This window comes from Berghia stephanieae, chromosome 1 (genome assembly GCF_034508935.2).
Source record: "Berghia stephanieae isolate SIO BIC M18660-M18661 chromosome 1, UCSD_Bste_1.3, whole genome shotgun sequence".
Lineage (NCBI taxonomy): Eukaryota > Metazoa > Mollusca > Gastropoda > Nudibranchia > Aeolidiidae > Berghia > Berghia stephanieae.
Genome location: NC_088360.1, coordinates 142303357 through 142324097, shown reverse-complemented (window position 1 = coordinate 142324097; position 20741 = coordinate 142303357). Strand labels below are relative to the sequence as shown.

Below are 20741 nucleotides of genomic sequence, written 5' to 3'. Positions count from 1 at the left end.
AAGATGGCGTCACTCGAGCCTTTGTTATTTTATTTTACGTTTGTGAGTGATTCTCACTAAACTGTATTAACCAGTCTATAAACTTTCAAGGTTGCGCATAGTTTTGTGTGTTGGTCCGTTATACGTCCGGATGGCAATGTTGTGAGTTTCTTAGCCAAGCGCATACTATCTAAAGGGCGAGGTGACGTACTCATGGTCACATAACCCAGCGATAAGTCGAACTCGGAATTTTTTTACGTATGAAGGAAGGACCAACTGTCTCACCACTGTTTTTTCTCTACTCTTTTGGTGAGATCAGTCGACATGCTATAAGTAGATTACAAGAAAATCTGACCCTGCTTGTAATGGGTTAAATAAAATCATTGTTTTGCTTTGTTTTGTTTGTTTTGCTCTTTGTTTTCTTTTAACTCTCTCATTAACAACTATAGGAAAATCGTCACATTCGTTACGATGCAACCAACATTTTTCCTATAGGGAATAAGATTAGCAAAAGAGTAGCGTCCCTTGATTGGACGTCACCCATAGTCTGTGACGTCACCGGCGGAAAAGTTATTAGAGAGAGAACGTCATGTTGGTTATGCGCATGCGTCCTCGCTTCCGGTGAAAGCGGCTTGAGACACTTCAAAACCAAATTGACGTTCTCTCTGTAAGGTGACGTCCAATCAAGGGACGCTACTCTTCCGCTAATCTCATTCCCTATTCAATTTTTTTCTTCTACATCATAAAATTTAAAGAACATGAACAGTGTGTTGTAGAGCAAGTTTTGCTAAAGAAATTATGTATCGCAAGAATTTACTGCTATTGTGTTTGAGTGATAAAAAATATATTTTTGTGTTAGTTGGATGTGATGTTTTGGGGGAAAATCCTGAAAATGGCTGGTAAGGAGGGAGTTAAGAAATTTTCAAAACTAATAAGTATTTTAAGAAAAGATATCATGACAACCCCGGCATCTGGTGCTGCATTCTTTGTGGTATTGTATGATACTTCCAACCAGTTGGTTCCGAGTTCGAGTCAGGATTATTGCGACGCAAAGTTTAGTCCTTGGAAATAGACTTTTTACCTGACTTGTCTCACCAAACTCAGGTGTAAAATATGTTCCCGACCGTTGACATCGTTTGTGCCTGTCGAAAATAAATTTTAATATTGACTTACAGGCGTCATAATATCTCGTTGTACAGGTATACGTTGCTAATGACTTGGAACCACTTGTAAAGCGCTTTGAGCCCGTTTAATGTATATTGCTTTTTTAAATGTTAAAGTTTAGTTACAATTGTTGCTGGAGAATGTTATAGTTATAGTTTTGGGCTGTGTTTCTGTGTCCGGGAGTGAGTGGCGGTAACTAAGTTTCTCTGCCCAGGTTATCTCAAATCCCGAGACATTCAATTCGAGATGTTGGAGCCGCCATCACTACCACCACCACCACCACCACCACCACCATCATCATTATCAACATCATCATCATCATAATCATCATCAACAACAACAACAACATCAACAACAACAACATCATCATCATCATCAGCACCGTCCCTATTTTTATCATCATCATAATCATCATAATAATCATCAACACCACCATCATCATCATTTTCAGCAGCAGCAAGGTAGCAGCATCATAATCATCGTCAACACCACCACAACCATCAACATCATCACTATCACCGCTACCACCACTACTACCACCGCCATCACCACCACCACCACCACCACCATCATCATCATCATCATCATCATCATCATCATCATCATCATCATCATCATCATCATTATCATCATCATGCGGCTATGTGGTCTAGTGGTATGACACTCGCTTTCGGATCGGAAGGTCTAGGGTTCGAGCCTCGCGCTTGGCGCATAGTTGAGTCCTTGTAGAAGGCTCTTTACTCACATTCTCTCACCGTACTCAGATGTAAAATGAGTACCTGGTCGTTAACAGCGTTGTCTGTTTCGGAAAAATTGTAATATCGTCTAACAGGCCTCATGTCCCGTCCTACATGTTAAATATTGCTGTTGACCAGGGAGCCATTGTAAAGCGCTTTGAGCACATTTAGTGGATATGGCGCTAAATAAAGCTCAATTTTTAAAAAAATATTTAATCATCATCATCATCACCACCACCACTACCACCATCATCATCATCACCACCACCATCATCATCACCACCACCACTACCACCACCATCATCATCACCACCACCATCATCATCACCACCACCACTACCACCACCATCATCATCACCACCACCATCATCATCACCACCACCACTACCACCACCACTACCACCACCATCATCATCACCACCACCATCATCATCACCACCACCATCATCATCACCACCACCACAACCACCATCATCATCAATAATCCCAACCAAACCCCAATCATCATGATTCACGAGTCACTCATCACAATTACTGTAGGTACTGTAATGTGTGCAGTTGCAACAATCACCCCCTTTGAACCAATTTTAATGTCTCCAATATTTCCTCGCCTTCTTGAAAACGATTGACTCTCGTCACGCTATAGCTTCAAACCTAATGTAAATGTTGCTGCTCGAAGCTTGAAGAAATATAAATAACAATGTGAAATTGAATGTAAGCTTCAATTTAATATACGAAAACAGATAAAATGGACGTTTCGGGTTTCCACTTTATCAGCAAAACAGGATGTATGAAACACTGCAGACGAATGAGATAATGTGGTTTCGACGTTGTTAAGATAATCTCATTATCTCATTCGTCTGTCGTGTTTCATTCATCCTTTTGTTGTTGTTGTTGTTGTTGTTGATGATGAAGGGGGAACCGGAAACGTCAATTTTATCTGTTTTCGTATATTAAATTGAAGCTTACAGTCAATTTCACATTGTTATTTATATCTTAAAACTAAAATCGTTCTAAAATCACATTGGTTGCAAGCACATTGGCTGGAGTGCTTCATTACATCAAAGGCTGATATTACGAACGAATATACCAGAATATTGTGGAAAATGAGTTTGTCCGTAGCCATCGTTTATTTATAGTCTGACACTTGAACCGTATAGCCTGACACTGAAACCCAAGAAGACTGGCATTTTGACGTCATTATTTGGTTTTTGCACCGCCTAGTGAGTTGTCGTTAGTAGTGCTCATGGAAACAAGTGGTCCCATTGGTTGAACTATTGAATACAACTCACGATTTGTTTTCTTTTGTGACAAAAGACTGGCATTTTGACGTCATTTTTTGGGTCAGTGTCAGGTTATAAGTAACGATGGCTACGGCCAACATGTCCAACATGTAACAAGCCCGAAACTGCATAGCACCTAGCTGAACGGTGCGTTGTGACGAAGCTTCCGGGTGGGTTTGCGACGGTGCACGAGTGCGGTACGTAATTTTCAGATTGGGTCGATCGCCATAACATAGTAGTGTGAGCGCCATTAGAAGCCGCTGCCCTTTACTTTGAGATAGTCTAGTATTCTATTCAAATGGTACCAACCACACATATGGACATATTTGCATATGCACACGTCGGTAACAACTAACGATAACTGTCCGTACTATGCTACAAGAAACATAGCTCCTGTTGCTCATACAGCAGCGCTGCTCTGCGGCGGACGTCAGGGTTATTATGGGTTATCTAAGTTACATTATACCCCAAGGAAAAATTTTCCCTATAGAGAAATAATGTGACAGATTGTCAATTTATTTATTCATACATTCAAATATTCTTTTATTAAAACATTTATTTATTCATTTATTTATTTGGGTTTTTTTCCATATGAAATCAGGTTAAGGGCAATTAGGAGTAATTCCTTCAGGTGCTTTTATACGAACAAGTAAACATCACCAATCAATACATGAATTTAATAGCATTAAATTAAATGGTTTAATGAGGCTATTTAAATAGCCTTGTCTCTGTCTGAAAAAAAATTGTGATATCTCCTAACGACGTCATGTCTTGTCGTATCTATATGTTAAGTGTTGCTGTTGGCTAGGAACTAGGAACTCTTTGCAACGCGTTTTGAGCACGTTTAGTGGATACTGCTTTATTGCTCTTTTTTAAATTTAGACAATATTCATTTACTGTTCCCAAATCTTAACTCACTCAACCCTAACACCGACTATATCCGTAGGATACCCGGGGTTACTTTTACCCCATGTCCATTTATTACATTTTTCTGAGACAATTTATAGGCATAGTATCAAAGCTAATTTTCTTAATGTTTACATGTTAATGGTAGTTGAATAAAAATATCCATGCACATGCTCATTTTTAATACATTTTTTTTCCAATTTTGAAAAGTAGCAAAAATCTCTAGGATTGAGTGAGTTAACGTATCAATTTCACGTTTTCTTGCTTCCTCAGCAACTTTCACCAATACCAGCACAATCCCTACAGCCACGGGTATTCAAGATATCACCTCCTACACTGGGTACATGGCTTGGGTAGGACATCCCTCGGTAGATGCTTTCCACGGCTATTCCTCAACAACATCCTCCACGGATCCGTCTATTGTAAGCACTACTCTGCCGTACTCTGAAAAAAAAAAACACTTGTTTAAAAATTTAGCCAGAAAACTCGTCCTTCAAATATCGATCGATTTAAATGACCCTCATCTTGGCAAACACTCTCAAACCTGGGACTTCGTGAAGTCCCAGGTTTGAGAGTTTTTGCCAAGATGAGTGTCATTTAAATCGATCGATATTTGAAGGACGAGTTTTCTGGCCAAAGTTTTGAATATGGGTTTTTTCCATAGTACGGAGTATTGTTAAAAAGTAGTAATAGTGATGTTGTAATAACATTCATATAGCATATAATCATGGCCACTGGCATACAGTATATCACCTCATACACTGGTTACATTATGACCTGGGTTGGACTTCCCTCAGTGGACGCCTTTGATGATGATGATGATGATGATGATGATGATGATGATGATGATGACGATGATGATGATGATGATGATGATGATGATGATGACGATGATGATGATGATGATGATGATGATGATAATGATAATGATGATAATAATAATAATAATAATAATAATAATAATAATAATAACTAATAATAATAATAATAATAATAATAATAATAATAATAATAATAATAATAATAATAATAATAATAATAATAATAATAATAATAATAATAATAATAATAATAATAATAATAATAATAATAATAATAATAATAATAAAAATAAGAAGAAGAAGAAGAAGAAGAAGAAGAAGAAGAAGAAGAAGAAGAAGAAGAAGAAGAAGAAGAAGAAGAAGAAGAAGAAGAAGAAGAAGAAGAAGAAGTGTTCCATTTTCACAAAGGTATACAAAAAAGTTTACATGCGTGTATGTGTTTTTATAACGGGGTGTATCATCTATGTTATAAATATTTTCAGGGGTCCTCAATTTCTCAAAATCCGTCCATACGATGACAGGCAATAATATTATATTACACACAGATTCCCAAAATAACTCCATATCAAACATGACGGAATGCCTTTGGCGGTTCATTATTGAAAACTATCCAGATCATCATAATCAATAATTGTAATAATTGTTTTACGTTGGAATTTATCGAGAGTTGTGAAGTAGAATTGAAATTGGGTCAGAATAATAATAATAATAATAATAATAATAATAATAATAATAATAATAATAATAATAATAATAATAATAATAATAATAATAATAATAATAATAATAATAATAATAATAATATAAAAATTCTTATTATCGTTGTCGTAATCACTTCCATCATCGTCGTCATTATCACTATCATCATCGTCATCATCATCATCGTCATCATCATCATCATCATCATCATCATCATCATCATCATCATTATTATTATTATTATTATTATTATTATTACTATTATTTTTATTATCATCGTTATTATCATCACTATCACCATTTTGTATTACTGTTATTGTTATTATCATCATCATCATATTTTTTTTCTATTATCTCTATTACTCACATTTCGTTATTATTATCAAACAAGAAATCAAGAACAACTAAAAGGCTAAATAATCGTGATAGATGTATATCTTGTTCTATATACACAATCATACAATGGGTTATTTTTGTTTTGTTTTATTTTGTTTTCAAAATCAGAGGGAAAAATTATCTGAGCCAGCTCAGTGATTTAGCCACCCCAATTGGATTCAGTAGTCTGATGTTACGTCGCCCAGCAACGGCGGCCATCGTTTTTCTAAACAAAGAAAATCGGTACTTTTTATTCTTCATGCTGGCTAGAACTTTTCATATGTCTTGTGATCATAATGTGTAAAAGTCAAAATATAATCAGATTTATGTTTTTTCCCTCTAGATACGCTTTTATGCTTGTCGGAGAAATATTTCATTAGGGCGTCCGCATTGTTCCGATAGTTTAGAGCCAGTTACTAAGTTACCATGCACATTACGAGGGAAGTGACGTTACGACTGTTGAAGCGCATTTACGGTACTACCGAGTGTATGGTCTGGTCGTTAGCAAACAAGTACTGACAAATTATAAGATTTCCCAATGCCCACCCTATTGGTCATTTTGTTAATTGTTGTTTTATATAATTTATTTTTTAACGCCAGGTCCAGATAGAACCTGTCACTGGAAGAGTGTGGAAGAAAAATATAAAACTACAATGGAGCATAGGAGTGAGTGAAGCCAGCAGAACAGCCTGGAATAGATCTATATCCGGTGATTTTGTGGCAGTTCCGCTTCCGGTCACGTGGTACCAGCGAGAATTGACCATCAGCGAGACCGAAGTGGATGAGTATGAGAGACTGGTAGGTGATTTTATTATTGTTTTATTGCTTCGAAATTGATTTTTTTTTTTTGTGTGTAGTTTGTTACACCGGTGGTTTTATTGATTTCTTCGGATACTAATTTGTCTGACGCATTGGGCTGGTGCCAGTGGCTGGTATGACACTGGCCTTCGGATCAGAAGGTTCTGGATCGGAGTCCTGCTGTGCGCTGTACTTAGTTGAGTCCTTGGAATAGCCTCTTTACTCATATTCTCTCGACGTACTTAGGTGTAAAATAAGTACCTGGCCATTAACAACGTTGTCTCTGTCGGGGACAAAATCGTATCGCCTTACAGACGCCAAGCCTTGTCCTACATGTTCAGTACTGCTTTTGGCTATGGACCTCTTGTAAAGCGCTTTGAGCACGTTTAGTAGTTACTAGTTATTGCTCTATATAAAAGCTCAATCTCAATGTATAACATAACAGATTAAGAGATAAATGAAATGCTAGAATATTAGCAACAGGTATTGACATAACAGATTAAAAGATAAATGAAATGCTAGAATATTAGCAACAGGTATTGACATAACAGATTAAGAGATAAATGAAATGCTAGAATATTAGCAACAGGTATTGACATAACAGATTAAGAGATAAATGAAATGCGAGAATGTTAGCAACAGGTATTGACATAACAGATTAAGAGATAAATGAAATGCTAGAATATTAGCAACAGGTATTGACATAACAGATTAAGAGATAAATGAAATGCGAGAATGTTAGCAACAGGTATTGACATAACAGATTAAGAGATAAATGAAATGCTAGAATATTAGCAACAGGTATTGACATAACAGATTAAGAGATAAATGAAATGCTAAAATGTTAACAACAGGTATTGACATAACAGATTAAGAGATAAATGAAATGCTAAAATGTTAACAACAGGTATTGACATAACAGATTAAGAGATAAATGAAATGCTAAAATGTTAGCAACAGGTTCAACCCGATATGCTATCTTTTTGAGAGGATTGGTCACAAATTGGAAATGCTTCAAAATGAAGTAATACAAGCCATGGACGTTTCGGGTTAAAACCCTTTGCCAACAAAACAATAAATAAGCAAAGAAAGTGGAATAAATAATGTAGTTGAATTTGTTCCCTAAATGTCCTCTCAGGAGTTGTTTCAACCTAATTTTACGTCAAAATGTTATTATCTCCCCTGACTCTTCAGGAAATAAAGTTCCCCGAAGTTTGCGAAAGCATGGAACGGTACTGTAGAGGTTGATTCAGATTACACTTGGAATGTTTTAATAGCAACTCCCTTTATATTAACTCATTCAACCCTAACACCGACTATATCCGCAGTTAACCCGGGTTACTTTTACCCCATGCCTATTTATTACATTTTTCTGAGACAAATTATAGGTGTAGTCTAGTATCAAAGCTAATGTTTTTAAATTTTACATGTCAATTATGGTTGAATCAAAATATCTATGAACACGCTCATTTTAAAACAGTATTTTCCAATTTTGAAAAGTAGCAAAAATCTGTAGGATTGAATGAGTTAAGAGAAAAGATTCCTAGCATTATTTATAGATTCATAAATCTCTTCAATAAACCCCCCCCCCTGCCCCCCCCCCCCCCCCCCAAACACACACACAATTTTTTCTCTCGTAACTTATCCGCACTAGATACAGTTTTTCTCTTTGTCCTTATGAATCGAAGTTCAAATATCAATAAACTGTAAAGGTCATTTGTCAATCCTATTTCAACTTTATCTAATGAGTAAAGTGTCCGATAATTGGATCATTACCTACAATTTCACCAGAGATGCCAACTGTTCACAAATAATATTATACCAGCATATTTCTTCGTATGTTTGTTTTCATTTTTGTTTTGTTTTTGTTTGTACACAAGAACTAAATTAGAGAACAATTATTTATTGTTCTTTTCGAGGTTTTTTTTTTTTTTGTTGTTCATAAAACGTGCGTGCTAAACAATCACATTCTGCGTAAGAAATGTTATAGGTCATGAGATTAGCGGAAGAGTAGCGTCCCTTGATTGGACGTCACCTTAGAGAGAGAACGTCAATTTGGTTTTGAAGTGTCTCAAGCCGCTTTCACCGGAAGCGAGGACGAGAGACGCATGCGCACAACCAACATGACGTTCTCTCTCTAATAACTTTTCCGCCGGTGACGTCCAATCAAGAGACGCTACTCTTCCGCTAATCTCATTCCCTATAGAATGGGAATTCATTGTTTTTCATTGTTCGCGATTTTTGTTTCGTTATCTTTTTTAAAATTTTTATTTTCTCCTTCAATGTTTTGTCAAAATCCCTATAGATGATGAGACATGAGCGTTTGAATTTCCTTATATACAGAAACATTTGTTAATAAAAGAACTGTCTGGTTGTCTCAATTTCATTTCACACCACCAAAATCATATAAATTATTTTTTTTTAAGTGCCATATCCGATATATTTGACAGTTTCTTTCTTTGCCTTTGCCTACCAAATAGAAATGTAACTTGGTTTTATAAAATTCACGAGGAAACTAATATTTTGGTCACTAATTCTTAAAATTAACAAATTGAGCTTTTATATAGCGCGATATCCAAGCAACGTGCTCAATGCGCTTTACAAGGGGTCCCTGGCCAACAGCTACATTTAACATGTAGGACTGTTAGGCAATATTGCAATTTTTTTTTCAGACAGAGACAACGCTGTTAACGACCAGGTACTCAACAACTGAGCGAATGTGAGTAAAGAGCCGTCTCCAAGGACTCAACGATGCGCTGAGCGAGGCTCGAACCCAGGACCTTCCGATCTGAAAGCGAGTGCCATACCACTAGACCACATAGCTGCACATTCTGATAACAGAGGTCCCAGACAACGCTGGCTGTTGTACTCGAGCCTTGACCTTATTAATGTTTTTGTAACATTGCAGATGTCTTCAAAGCAAATTTAAAGTAAAACCCATGCAGTCATTGGATAATTGGTAAAGCATGGCGCCATCCTCTCTTCCTTGATTAATTTGCCGTAAATTGTGACAATAGGGAATGAGATTAGCGGAAGAGTAGTGTCCCTTGATTGGACGTCCCCCATAGTCTGTGACGTCACCGGTGGAAAAGTTATTAGAGACGAACGTCATGTTGGTTGTGCGCATGCGTCTCTCGTCCTCGCTTCCGGTGAAAGCTGCTTGAGACCCTTCAAAACCAAATTGGCGTTCTCTCTGTAAGGTGACGTCCAATCAAGGGACGCTACTCTTCCGCTAATCTCATTCCCTATGCGCTGTTATAAAAGTTATGCTATCTGCAACCGGTCTCTTGTATAGTTTAATAGTTATTGATACTTTACCATTTTGCCATATTACTATAGATAGTATGCGCTTGGCTAAGAAGCTCACAACATTGCCATCCGGAAATATAACGAACCAACATACAAAAATATGTGTGATCTTAAACGTTTATAGTCTGGTTCATACAGTGTAGTGAGAATTAATCATAAACGCGGATCGCAAAAATCAACAACAAAGCGCCGAGTGACGTCATCTTCGTTCTATCTATTGACTCAACCACTTTCAGGTTTCGTCAGAATGCCACTATTCAGGAGCTAAAATCATTTGTGAGAATAGTTAGTAACGAATGCAGCTGAGACATGTCATTTTAAGAAAACAGTATATTATCAGATCTACCTTTTTTCGGCAATCAATCGTATAGAAGGAACGAAATTGACATCACTCAGCTCTTTGTTATTGTTTTTAGCCAGCCATTTTTTACGAGTCCTGCTCACTAAATTCTATCAATCAGACTATAAACGTTAAAGGTTACACATCGTTTTGTGTGTTGGTACGTGAAATCCGCCTGGCGGATATTGTGAGTATTTTGGCTATACACGCACCATCAATACTCTAATCCTAAGTAGGTTGGCAGCTCTGCTCTCAATGTTTGATTTAGTGAAAGCATGACCATTCTATCAAAACCTCATAGCTGTATTGATTTCGATAAAATCGTGTTTTTGTCTTCATTTTAAAAGAGGATAGTCTCCCATTACTTTTTTTTTAATGTCGCAAACGAATCGTATTCATCTATCTTCATTACCAACACATTAAATTTACCTGGTAATTTCTTTCCTTCTCATTAGCGAAACACTTAAATTCTGTGATATAAAATAAAATTACCATTTTTTCCCACTTTTTTTAAAAAACATGATAACTTTTAATTCAGTTATCGTATGTGATGAATATTGCTTGGTTTGCTGGGAATTTCCCAACTTTTTTACGAACTATATTGCCGAGTAGTGCGGTGCGACTATGTGTGGTCTAGTGCTATGAGACTCGTCTTCGGACTGAAAGATCCAGGTTTCGAGTCCCGCTCTGAGGGGTGCATGGAAGAGTCCTTGGAAAAGGCACTTTACTCACATTCTCTCGGCGTACTCGGGTTTAAAATGAGTACCTGGCCATTAATAGCGTTGTTTCTGTAGGATAGAAAAATATGGTAATACCGCCTAACAGTCTTACGTGTTAAGTGTTACAGTTTGCTATGACCCTTGTCAAGCTCTTTGAGTACGTGTTGTGGATAATGCCCAGTATGAATGCTTAAGAAGGCGACCAGAATCTGAAATGATTAAAGTTGTTCTTTGCATTTGATACTTGTTTGGGGGTTTGTTTGTTGTTTGTTTGTTTTTTTTTCAGACTATGGCAGTCTGCATTAAACACCTAATTAAAAGGATAGTGCGATCTGTGGGCAGCGTGGCTCAGCGGTACGGTCTTTGCTTCGTACCCAAAAGGTAACGAGTTCGATCACCCGCCGCTGCGTTGTGTGGTCTTGAGCAAGTCACCTAGCCCTAGCTCACTTTACTGCGCTGCACTGCGGTTGACGCCTGGGTTATTCCAGTCTTCCCTTGGAATAGACCCTAAAGACAAATTTCCCGTTGGGGATGAATAAAGGGAATTTTTTTTTTTTCAAGGGGCTTTTTCCATTCCTAGAGCTTGGATCTAAAACTCTTTCTATCCTATCATTTTGTTGGCGGTAATTTATATCTCCCAACTTCAGGCATCTCTTAACCTTTATTTCACTATCACGATATGGTACTCTCTCTCTCTCTCTCTCTCTCTCTCTCTCTCTCTCTCTCTCTCTCTCTCTCTCTCTCTCTCTCCCTATCTATCTATCTATCTATCTATCTCTCTATCTCTCTCTCTCTCACTCACACACTCGCTCAATCTTCCTCTCTCTCTCTCTCTCTCTCTCTCTCTCTCTCTCTCTCTCTCTCTGTGTGTGTGTGTGTGTGTGTCTGTCTTTCTTTCTCTCTTTCTTTCTCGTGTCTCCCTCTATCTCCTCTCTCTCTCTCTCTCTCTCTTTCTTTCTTTCTTTCTCTCTCTCTTTCTCTCTCTCTCTCTCTCTCTCTCGCTATCTCTCTCTCTCTCTCATATCCCTCTTTCTCTACCTATATTTTTTGTTTATCTTTTGATTTTGATATTTATTTATCCATCTACCCTTCAATTACCCTCCATCTTATTTTCAACGCTGAGTTAAGGTTTGATCGTCGTACTGACTACCTCACAGCATCTATCAAAATAACATAACTTATACCACTGTCGTACTCTGGGAAAACAAAACACGTATTAAAAATTTTGGCCAGAAAACACGCCCTTCAAATACCGACCGATTAAAATGACCCTCATCTTGGCAAAAAAAAAAAACTCTCAAACCTGGGACTTCCGTGAAGTCCCAGGTTTGAGAGTTTTTTTGTTTTTTTTTTGCCAAGATGAGGGTCATTTTAATCGGTCGGTATTTGAAGGGCGTGTTTTCTGGCCAAAATTTTTAATACGTGTTATTGTCAAAGTAAGTCAGACCACGAGTCCGATGCTACCATCGGTATCAATCGTGTCCTAGTATCCGTCTCAGAAGTAAAGGTTTTTTTTAAAGAAATGACATGAAAATCAATCAACCCATTTAACCCTTTCTTCCCATTCTCGTCCCTGCCATTGTGTCTAATTATTCACACTGACAAAACGCCTTTTTTTTACATTTTGGCCAGAAAATTTCCTTACTGCTAAATGGGTGAATGCGTTTGCTTCAGAAGGGAAAAAGTTGACCCCACTCACCTCTTTGTTATTGTTTTTAGACAGCCATTTTTATGAGTAGTTCTCACTAAATGTTATTAATCAGACTATAGATAGTTCGAAGATGACGTCACTCAGGCCTTTGTTATTGTTTTTGCCATCCGCGTTTGTGGGTTGTTCTCACTAAACTCTATTAACCAGACTATAAAAGTTCATGGTTACACAGAGTTTGTGTGTTGGTCCGTTATACTTCCGGATGGCAATGTTGTGAACTCCTTGGCCAAGCGCATTCTATCGTAGCCATCGTTATGTTATAGCCTGAGACTGCAATCCAAAAGGACTGGCAGTTTGACGTCATTAGTGAGTTGTCGTTAGTAGAGCTCATGGAAACAAGTTATTTCATTGGTTGAACTATTGAATACAACTCACGATTTGTTTTCTTTTGTGGCAAAAGACTGGCATTTTGACGTCATGTTTTGGTCAGTGTCAGGCGGAAAGTTAACGATGGCCACGGCTTTTTTATAGAGCGCAATACTCTTCAACAGTCGTAACGTCACTTCCTTCCTAATGACGCATGGTTACTTAGTAACACTGGCTCTAAACTATCGGAACAATGGCGCACGCCCGTATGAAATATTTCTCCGGCGAGCATAAAAGCGTATCCAGAGAAAAAAACCCATACATTTGATCATGGTTTGACTTTTACACATTCTGATCACAAGGCATATGAAAAGGGAATGAAAAGTTCTAGCCAGCATGAAGAATAAAAAGTAATGATTTTCTTTGTTTAGAACCAAGATGGCCGCAGTAGTCTGGTGTCACGCCGCCCGGTAACGGCGGCCATCTTGGTTCTAAACAAAGAAAATCATTACTTTTTATTCTTCATACTGGCTAGAACTTTTCATATGCCTTGTGATCTGAATGTGTAAAAGTCAAAACATGATCAAATGTATGGGTTTTTTTTTTCTCTGGATAACCTTTATGCTCGCCAGAGAAATATTTCATACGGGCGCCCGCCATTGTTCCGATAGTTTAGAGCCAGTGTTACTAAGTTACCATGCGTCATTAGGAAGGAAGTGACGTTACGACTGTTGAAGAGTATTGGATTCAATAGTCTGATGTTACGTCGCCCAGCAACAGCGGCCATCGTGGGTCTAAACAAAGAAAATCGGTACTTATTATTCTTCATGCTGGCTAGAACTTTTCATATGTCTTGTGATCAGAACGTGTAAAAGTCAAAACAAACATGATCAGATATATACTGGTTTTTTTTTCTTCTGGATACGCTTTTATGCTCGTCGGAGAAATATTTCATAAGGGCGTCCGCCATTGTACCGATAGTTTAGAGCCAGTTACTAAGTTACCATGCGTCATTACGAGGGAAGTGAAGTAACAACTGTTGAAGCGTATTTCCACTAAACATGCTCAGTGCGCTTTACAAGGGGTCCTTGGGCAACAGCAACACTTAACATTTATGGCGGGACAGAGACAAGGCTGTTAATGGCCAGGTATTCATTATACACCTGAGTACGGTGAGAGAATGTGAGTAAAGAATCTTTTCCAAAGACTCAACTATGCGCCGAGCGAGGCTTGAACCCAGGACCTTCCGATCCGAAGTTGAGTGTCAAATCACAAAGACGACATAGCCGTAAATGACCCTCAAGGTATCAAAAACTCCGAAAACCGAGACTTCAGGGATTAATTTTCACTGAACTGTATTAACTATAAACCTTAAACACACAGTTTTGTGTGTTGGTCCGTTCCATTTCCGGATGGCAATGTTGTGAGTTTTTTAGCCAAGCGCACAACATCTTCGGCTGATTGATATATAATTTAATGAGGGCTGATCAATAGCAAGCAGCCTGAAAACAATTATAAAGAGCTAAGTGGCGTAAATTGCATTCCTTCTACATGGCGAGGACATTTTCAAGCCATAATCTATAAATGCGTTATGTCAGTACAAAAGAGTATAAGTATAATAAGAGCTATTTTCTGTGACTGCCACCACCCATATATAAAAATCCACCCTTTCATTTTCTTTTCTGTTTTCTTTTTTTTTTTTTTTTTCTCTTTTTTTTTGGGGGGGGGGGGGGGGCGGAAAGGGGGTTCTAAATAATATTTAACTCGATATATATTCATCGATTTTTTTTTAAACAATTATTTTTCTCATCTAAAACGTTCTCAACTGTCTGCTTCCCCCAGGCTCTTATACATCTATTCATCCGTTCTATAAACAGTTTACTGCCGTACTCAAGAAAAAAAACTCTTTTTTAAAAAATTGGCCAAAAAACTCGTCCTTCAAATATCGGTCGATTTAAATTACCCTCCTCTTGGCAAAAACTCTCAAACCCCAAAACTTCACGAAGTCCCAGGTTTGAGTGGTTTTGCCAATATGAGGGTCATTTAAATCGATCGATATTTGAAGGACGAGTTTTCTGGCCATTTTTTTTAAAAATACGGGTTTGTTTTTGTTTTTGTTTCCAAAGTATGGCAGTTCCCTGGTTAAGCATGCATCCACTCGAATAATCAATCGATATCTCAATCTTTCACTCATTCGTTAATCCAATGGCACATCGATCATACATCGATATATAGATGGCTCGATGTCAAGTGGCTATCATTTAATTGCCGGGGAGTTTTAATGTTACATTATAAACGGTACAGGGACGATAGGTCATTTTCTCATGTTCGTTACGCCTTCTGTCAGGACCTCTCTTCAAATAAATTTCTATGCGAAAATGCAATACAGAAGCTAGATACTTTTAAGACAAATATTAAGACCTATAATATTATAAGAAAATACTTGATAAATTAAAATCAGTTTCAGTTAAATAGTTGTGGGGGGGGGGTGATTTCTCTTTGTATAAATGTTTTATGTTTTGTAGCATTGATTATTTTATTTTAATTTAAAAGGCGCCTAGAGCTGTCGATATATGGAATAGACGCGGTACAAATTATTATTGTAATATATATAGATCTACTGGTAAAAAAACTGTGCATCAAACTTATAGTAAGTCGATTAAAACAACTTTCCACGTAGAAACTGTGTCTTATGGTTACGACTGGCGAATTATTTTTTTCATATCTGTTATGATTTACTCGTTGCTACATGCACGTGAAAACAGTCACTCACCAAAAACGATGTTCCTTTTTCAATAGCGGGTATGTCCACCGTTTATATTCATCACAGTTTTGGGATCGTCGGCGCATGGATGATATCAGGTGTTGTATTTGCTTCCACCAATACATCAGCCAACTGTTGACGGCCACTGTGTATAATTCTACAAGAGGGACCATTTCGAACACTTCACCTCAAGACTGGATTTCTGGAAAAGTCCACCTCAAGAGTATTTCTGGTGTGAACAAGTATGTTATGACTGTGTAGTCCCTCAAAATCATAAGGCCCATGGGGCCGGAGTTTATCCCGGTTTCTATAGCGTGAAACGGACAATGCTTGCTACCCCTTTCCGCCAGATTTAGCAGACCCAGCTACCCAAACATTACTGGGTGGACAAGGGTGTCGGGGAAAAATCTCGACTTCATCCGGGTCGGGATCGATCTCGGTCCCTTTGAGTGTGAGCTAGAGCGAATGTTCGAAAGATTAACAAAGAATGTGAACGTAGAATAACTGCAGCCGAAATTTGGTTTTATAGACGCATTCTTAGAATCTCATGGAAAGATAAAATAAAAAATGAGGAGGTATTAAAAGAAATTGGAGTACGACCAACTTTGGTAAACACCATCAGAAAAAGACAGTTAAGATTTCTCGGACATATTGACGGAAAAAACGGTATTGAAAAGATTGTACTAACGGGTAAAGTTGCTGGGAAGAAAATAAGAGGGAGACAGAGGATAGATTACATTGACAATCTGAACAGATGGATTGGTGGAGGAGGAGCAGGAATCGAGCCATTGAGAAGATCATGAGGACAAATATGGTTGGAGGGACATGATCACCGATGTCTGCAGCAGGCCTGGCACTTGAATATTATTATTATTATCGGGACTGTGTGCTATAAAACAATAAGCTTACCCAAATATATAAAATGGTATTTAAAAGACTGAGCCCCTTTACAAAGGTATTCATAAAAATGCTTTTATTGATTGATATATTTATTTGCTTTTTTAAAAATCCATATAAAATTGTATTGAATATATTGAGACGAAAATCATAGTTTGATATTACATTGTCCTAATGCTCCCATCTCGCCGTACATAAACATTATTGTCGAACGAATAAGGCGTTTTAGTTGAATACCGTGGATGAACACAAACTTCCAACACTTTCAAATCCTGCAATATCTGTCCATCTGTTCCCATAATTTTGGCAAAATTGATCGAATACGCCGAAGTGGGAACTGGCGGTCTTATCGCTGAGACAGAATTGTCTATAGAGAGACGAAGCTGATCCTCGAATTTCTGATCAACTTTGATGCCGATTACCTTCCCGTCATCCGTGACTCCAAAATATATCACGCCGCCTTCAGTGTTCATGAAAGCGCAAAGATATCTTCCAAGAAGGGAACGGAACGACCTTAGCTCAAATACAACTCCTCCTTGTTTAAACTCCGCATGCCTGGTCTCTGTCCCGACAAGCTGGTTTTTGTGATAGAATATTGTCTCAGGACAAAAGCAAGGAGATACTTGGGGTGTTGATGTCTTGACATCAACCATGATTGCTCTCCCTTTGGGATCGTCGTTTTCAGAGGATGTGCCGCCGGACTCTCCTTCATTGGAGGTTTTCTTCCCAGGAGGAAGACCTGAAACTGACGTCGAAGCATCGAGCATACTTGACTTTTTGATATTGTTTGTGGAGCTACTGCTCTCTCCTTCTTCTTCCAATCGCTCAAACTCGTTTTGCATCGTCAAAGACGACGTTGTGGAAGACGATGTCTCCTCTGCCGCCGGATTTCTAACTTGACTCTGATGACCAGGGAAGCTACTTGATGATATTATATCGTTTGGCTGCTCCTCCAAGATTGGCGATATGTTGAATGGGTGTCTTTTGGTTTTAGCCGTACTTGGAAGAGGACTTCTATTTACCTGTAGAAAGAGGGGAAATGTTATGGTTAAATTAGTTTCAAAAGGCTCAAATTTTTTTTTCCTTTTCATTTTCGTTCTCATTCTTTTCATCTTTATCTTTTTTTTTCTCCCCACAATCATGCTTCTCCTCCTATTAATGCTACTGTCCTCCTACTCCTCCTCCTCCTCCTCCTCCTCCTCCTCCTCCTCCTCCTCCTCCTCCTCATACTCCGCCTCCTCCTGCTCCTTCTCCTCTCCTCCTCGTCCTCTTCCTCCTCCTCCTCCTTTGTTGTTGTTGTTGTTGTTCTTCTTCTTCTTCTTCTTCTTCTTCTTCTTCTTCTTCTTCTTCTTCTTCTTCTTCCTACTTGCCCTTCTCCTACTTCTCCTCTCCTAGCTTCTCCCCTCCTCTTTCTTCCATTAATTCCTCCACCTCCTCCTCATCCTCATCCCACCTCTTATCCTCCTTTATCCTCTCACTTAGTTCGAGACTGTTAAAATTGATTTGATACTTAAACCGACCAAATAACTCTTTGACCAAACACAACAAATCCCTGCGCTCTAAGTTGACAAAGATAATAATATACTTTACATGGAACACATGGGAGACTTACCGTTACTATTTCATTATCGTGACTAGGTAAAGACACTCTACCAAGAACATCACTGCTGCTATGACTGCCGCATTTCCTTTTACTTAGTCTTAGACCCATCGGGTGAGCTGTCACTTTGCGGATGTCGTAAAAGTTCATCACATCTCGGACATCGGAGAAGACCTTGATGGTAAATTCCTGGGCTATCTTGTCCTTGAAATATACTATGGCTCTCCCTCTGTAATTCTCAACCACAATGCTGATGATATCGCTATCGATTACCCCGACTGACGTAAGCATTCGAAAGATGCGCTTTGCTAACTTCCATGCGTTTTTGTGGGGGTGAAGATTTTCAAACAAGATTTCCGTAGAGTCGTTGTTAGGCAGTTGGTTTTCGGCCATTTTGATTATCGGCTTTCATCTGAGACATTCTGTTGATTTAAATTTGTTAAAAGGTGGACTTTCAGAGACATAAGGCAAAAATTGCTTGCTATCTTTTAGACATGAACTTAATCTTTCGTGTGTCTTGCAAGTGTGTTTTGAATTATGGGTAAGGGGGGTGAGGGGGGGGGGGAGTGAGGGCTCGGGGGTTCTGTTTTTTTAAAATCGTTTTATATTAACCAACAAACTAAATAAATATCTGTTCTCATTACATTCTCTCACGCAATATATAAGCGATTAACATGACGTACAATTATATATAGGAGATGCGTTGATGTCACTCCGCTCTATCTTCTCCTTGTGCAAGAAACTTAGCCCCAATGCTCACTTTGCGGCACTGCACTGCGGCTAACACCCGGGTTAATTCGATCATTTCTCTAGAAACGCCCTAAAGATAATAAAATGCACATGGGAATGAAAAAGAAACGGAATGTTTTCATATATATTTTGTTTTGTGTGATGATGACATTGTTGAAAGAAAAGCTAAGAATAGATCGCTTCCATTAACCAGTAAAACGGCCGTAATCTGAAAGATACGTATTAACTCACTCAACCCTAACAACGACTATATCCGTAGTATACCCGGGGTTACTTTTACCCCATGCCTATTTATTACATTCTTCTGAGACAAAATCATAGGCGTAGTATCAAAGCTAATGTTCCTAATTTTTACATGTTAATGGTAGTTGAATAAAACTATCTATGTACATGCTCATTTTTAATACATATTTTTCCAATGTTGAAAAGTACCAAAAATCTCTAGGATTGAGTGAGTTAAAAATTTAGACCAGAAAACTCATTCTTCAAGTATCGATCGATTAAATTACCCTCATCTTGGCAAAATCTTTCAAATCTGAGACTTCGCCAAGTTTTTGCCAAGATTAGAGTCATTTAAATCGATCGATATTTGAATGACGAATTTTCCTGCCAAATTTTTCAATACGTGTCTTTTAGGGTGCAGCAGTTAACTAACTGGTTAAAGTACATACTCAACGATAGATTGGAGCCGAGCAAAGATTGGCGACTTATCTGTCCTCGAAGACATCGACGTAGTTACTGATGGTAGCTACACAATGGTATCGTTGTCTGACACTTTGTTATTGTTATTATTATCATCATCATCATCATCACCATCATCATCATCATCATCATCATCATCATCATCATCATCATCATCATCATCATCATCATCATCATCATCATCATTATTATTATTATCATCATCATCATCATCATCATCATCATCATCATCATCATCATCATCATCATAATCATCATCATCATAATCATCATCATCATCATCATCATCATCATCATCATCATCATCATCATCATCATTATTATTATTATTATTATTATTATTAGTAGTAGTAGTAGTAGTAGTAGTAGTAGTAGTAGTAGTAGTAGTAGTAGTAGTAGTAGTAGTAGTAGTGTGATGACCATACAATTCCAATATTATTCTTAGGATTCAGATATAATCGGTGCATTGACCTATGTGCTACAGTCAAACACCATTATATCGATTTCCATAGCCGGTTGATGACGGTGGTGGTGGTAGTCGTAGTGGTGGTGATAATGATCATAATGATGATGATGATGATGATGATGATGATGATGATGATGATGATGATGATGATGATGATGATGATGACGCCGCCGACGACGAAGACGACGATTCAAAACTTAACTGCGCAGATCGCTAAAGTAATTTAGATAGATAATAGTTCCTATAATTATATACATATGGTTGATGGATCTAGACCTACATAACATAACATCCTTCAACTGGGCTGATTTTCCCAATCTTTTTCTTTGTGCCTAAACTAAAATTATAATTAACTTCAAATCATTTAAGTCGGTTAGATCAAAGTTCATGTATATTTTTAGGTTATTTGCCATTA

General features: G+C 37.9%; 2 protein-coding genes across 2 annotated transcripts in view; one reads left to right on the top strand and one right to left on the bottom strand.

Moving 5' to 3' along the window:
* Window positions 1-20741, top strand: part of LOC144965709 (uncharacterized) — a 127643-nt gene that overhangs the window by 90874 nt on the left and 16028 nt on the right. Inside the window, exons 7-8 of the mRNA XM_078901320.1 lie at window positions 4343-4491; window positions 6565-6762. Of these exons, the coding sequence (XP_078757446.1) occupies window positions 4343-4491; window positions 6565-6762 (347 nt within the window). The remainder of the gene's footprint in view (window positions 1-4342; window positions 4492-6564; window positions 6763-20741) is intronic.
* LOC144965704 (uncharacterized) overlaps window positions 16870-20741 on the bottom strand; it is a 9630-nt gene continuing 5758 nt past the window's right edge. Inside the window, exons 2-3 of the mRNA XM_078901307.1 lie at window positions 18421-18830; window positions 16870-17830 (exon numbers count right to left, since the gene is read on the bottom strand). Coding sequence (XP_078757433.1) covers window positions 16970-17830; window positions 18421-18801 — 1242 coding nt within the window. The 5' untranslated portion in view covers window positions 18802-18830 and the 3' untranslated portion in view covers window positions 16870-16969. The remainder of the gene's footprint in view (window positions 17831-18420; window positions 18831-20741) is intronic.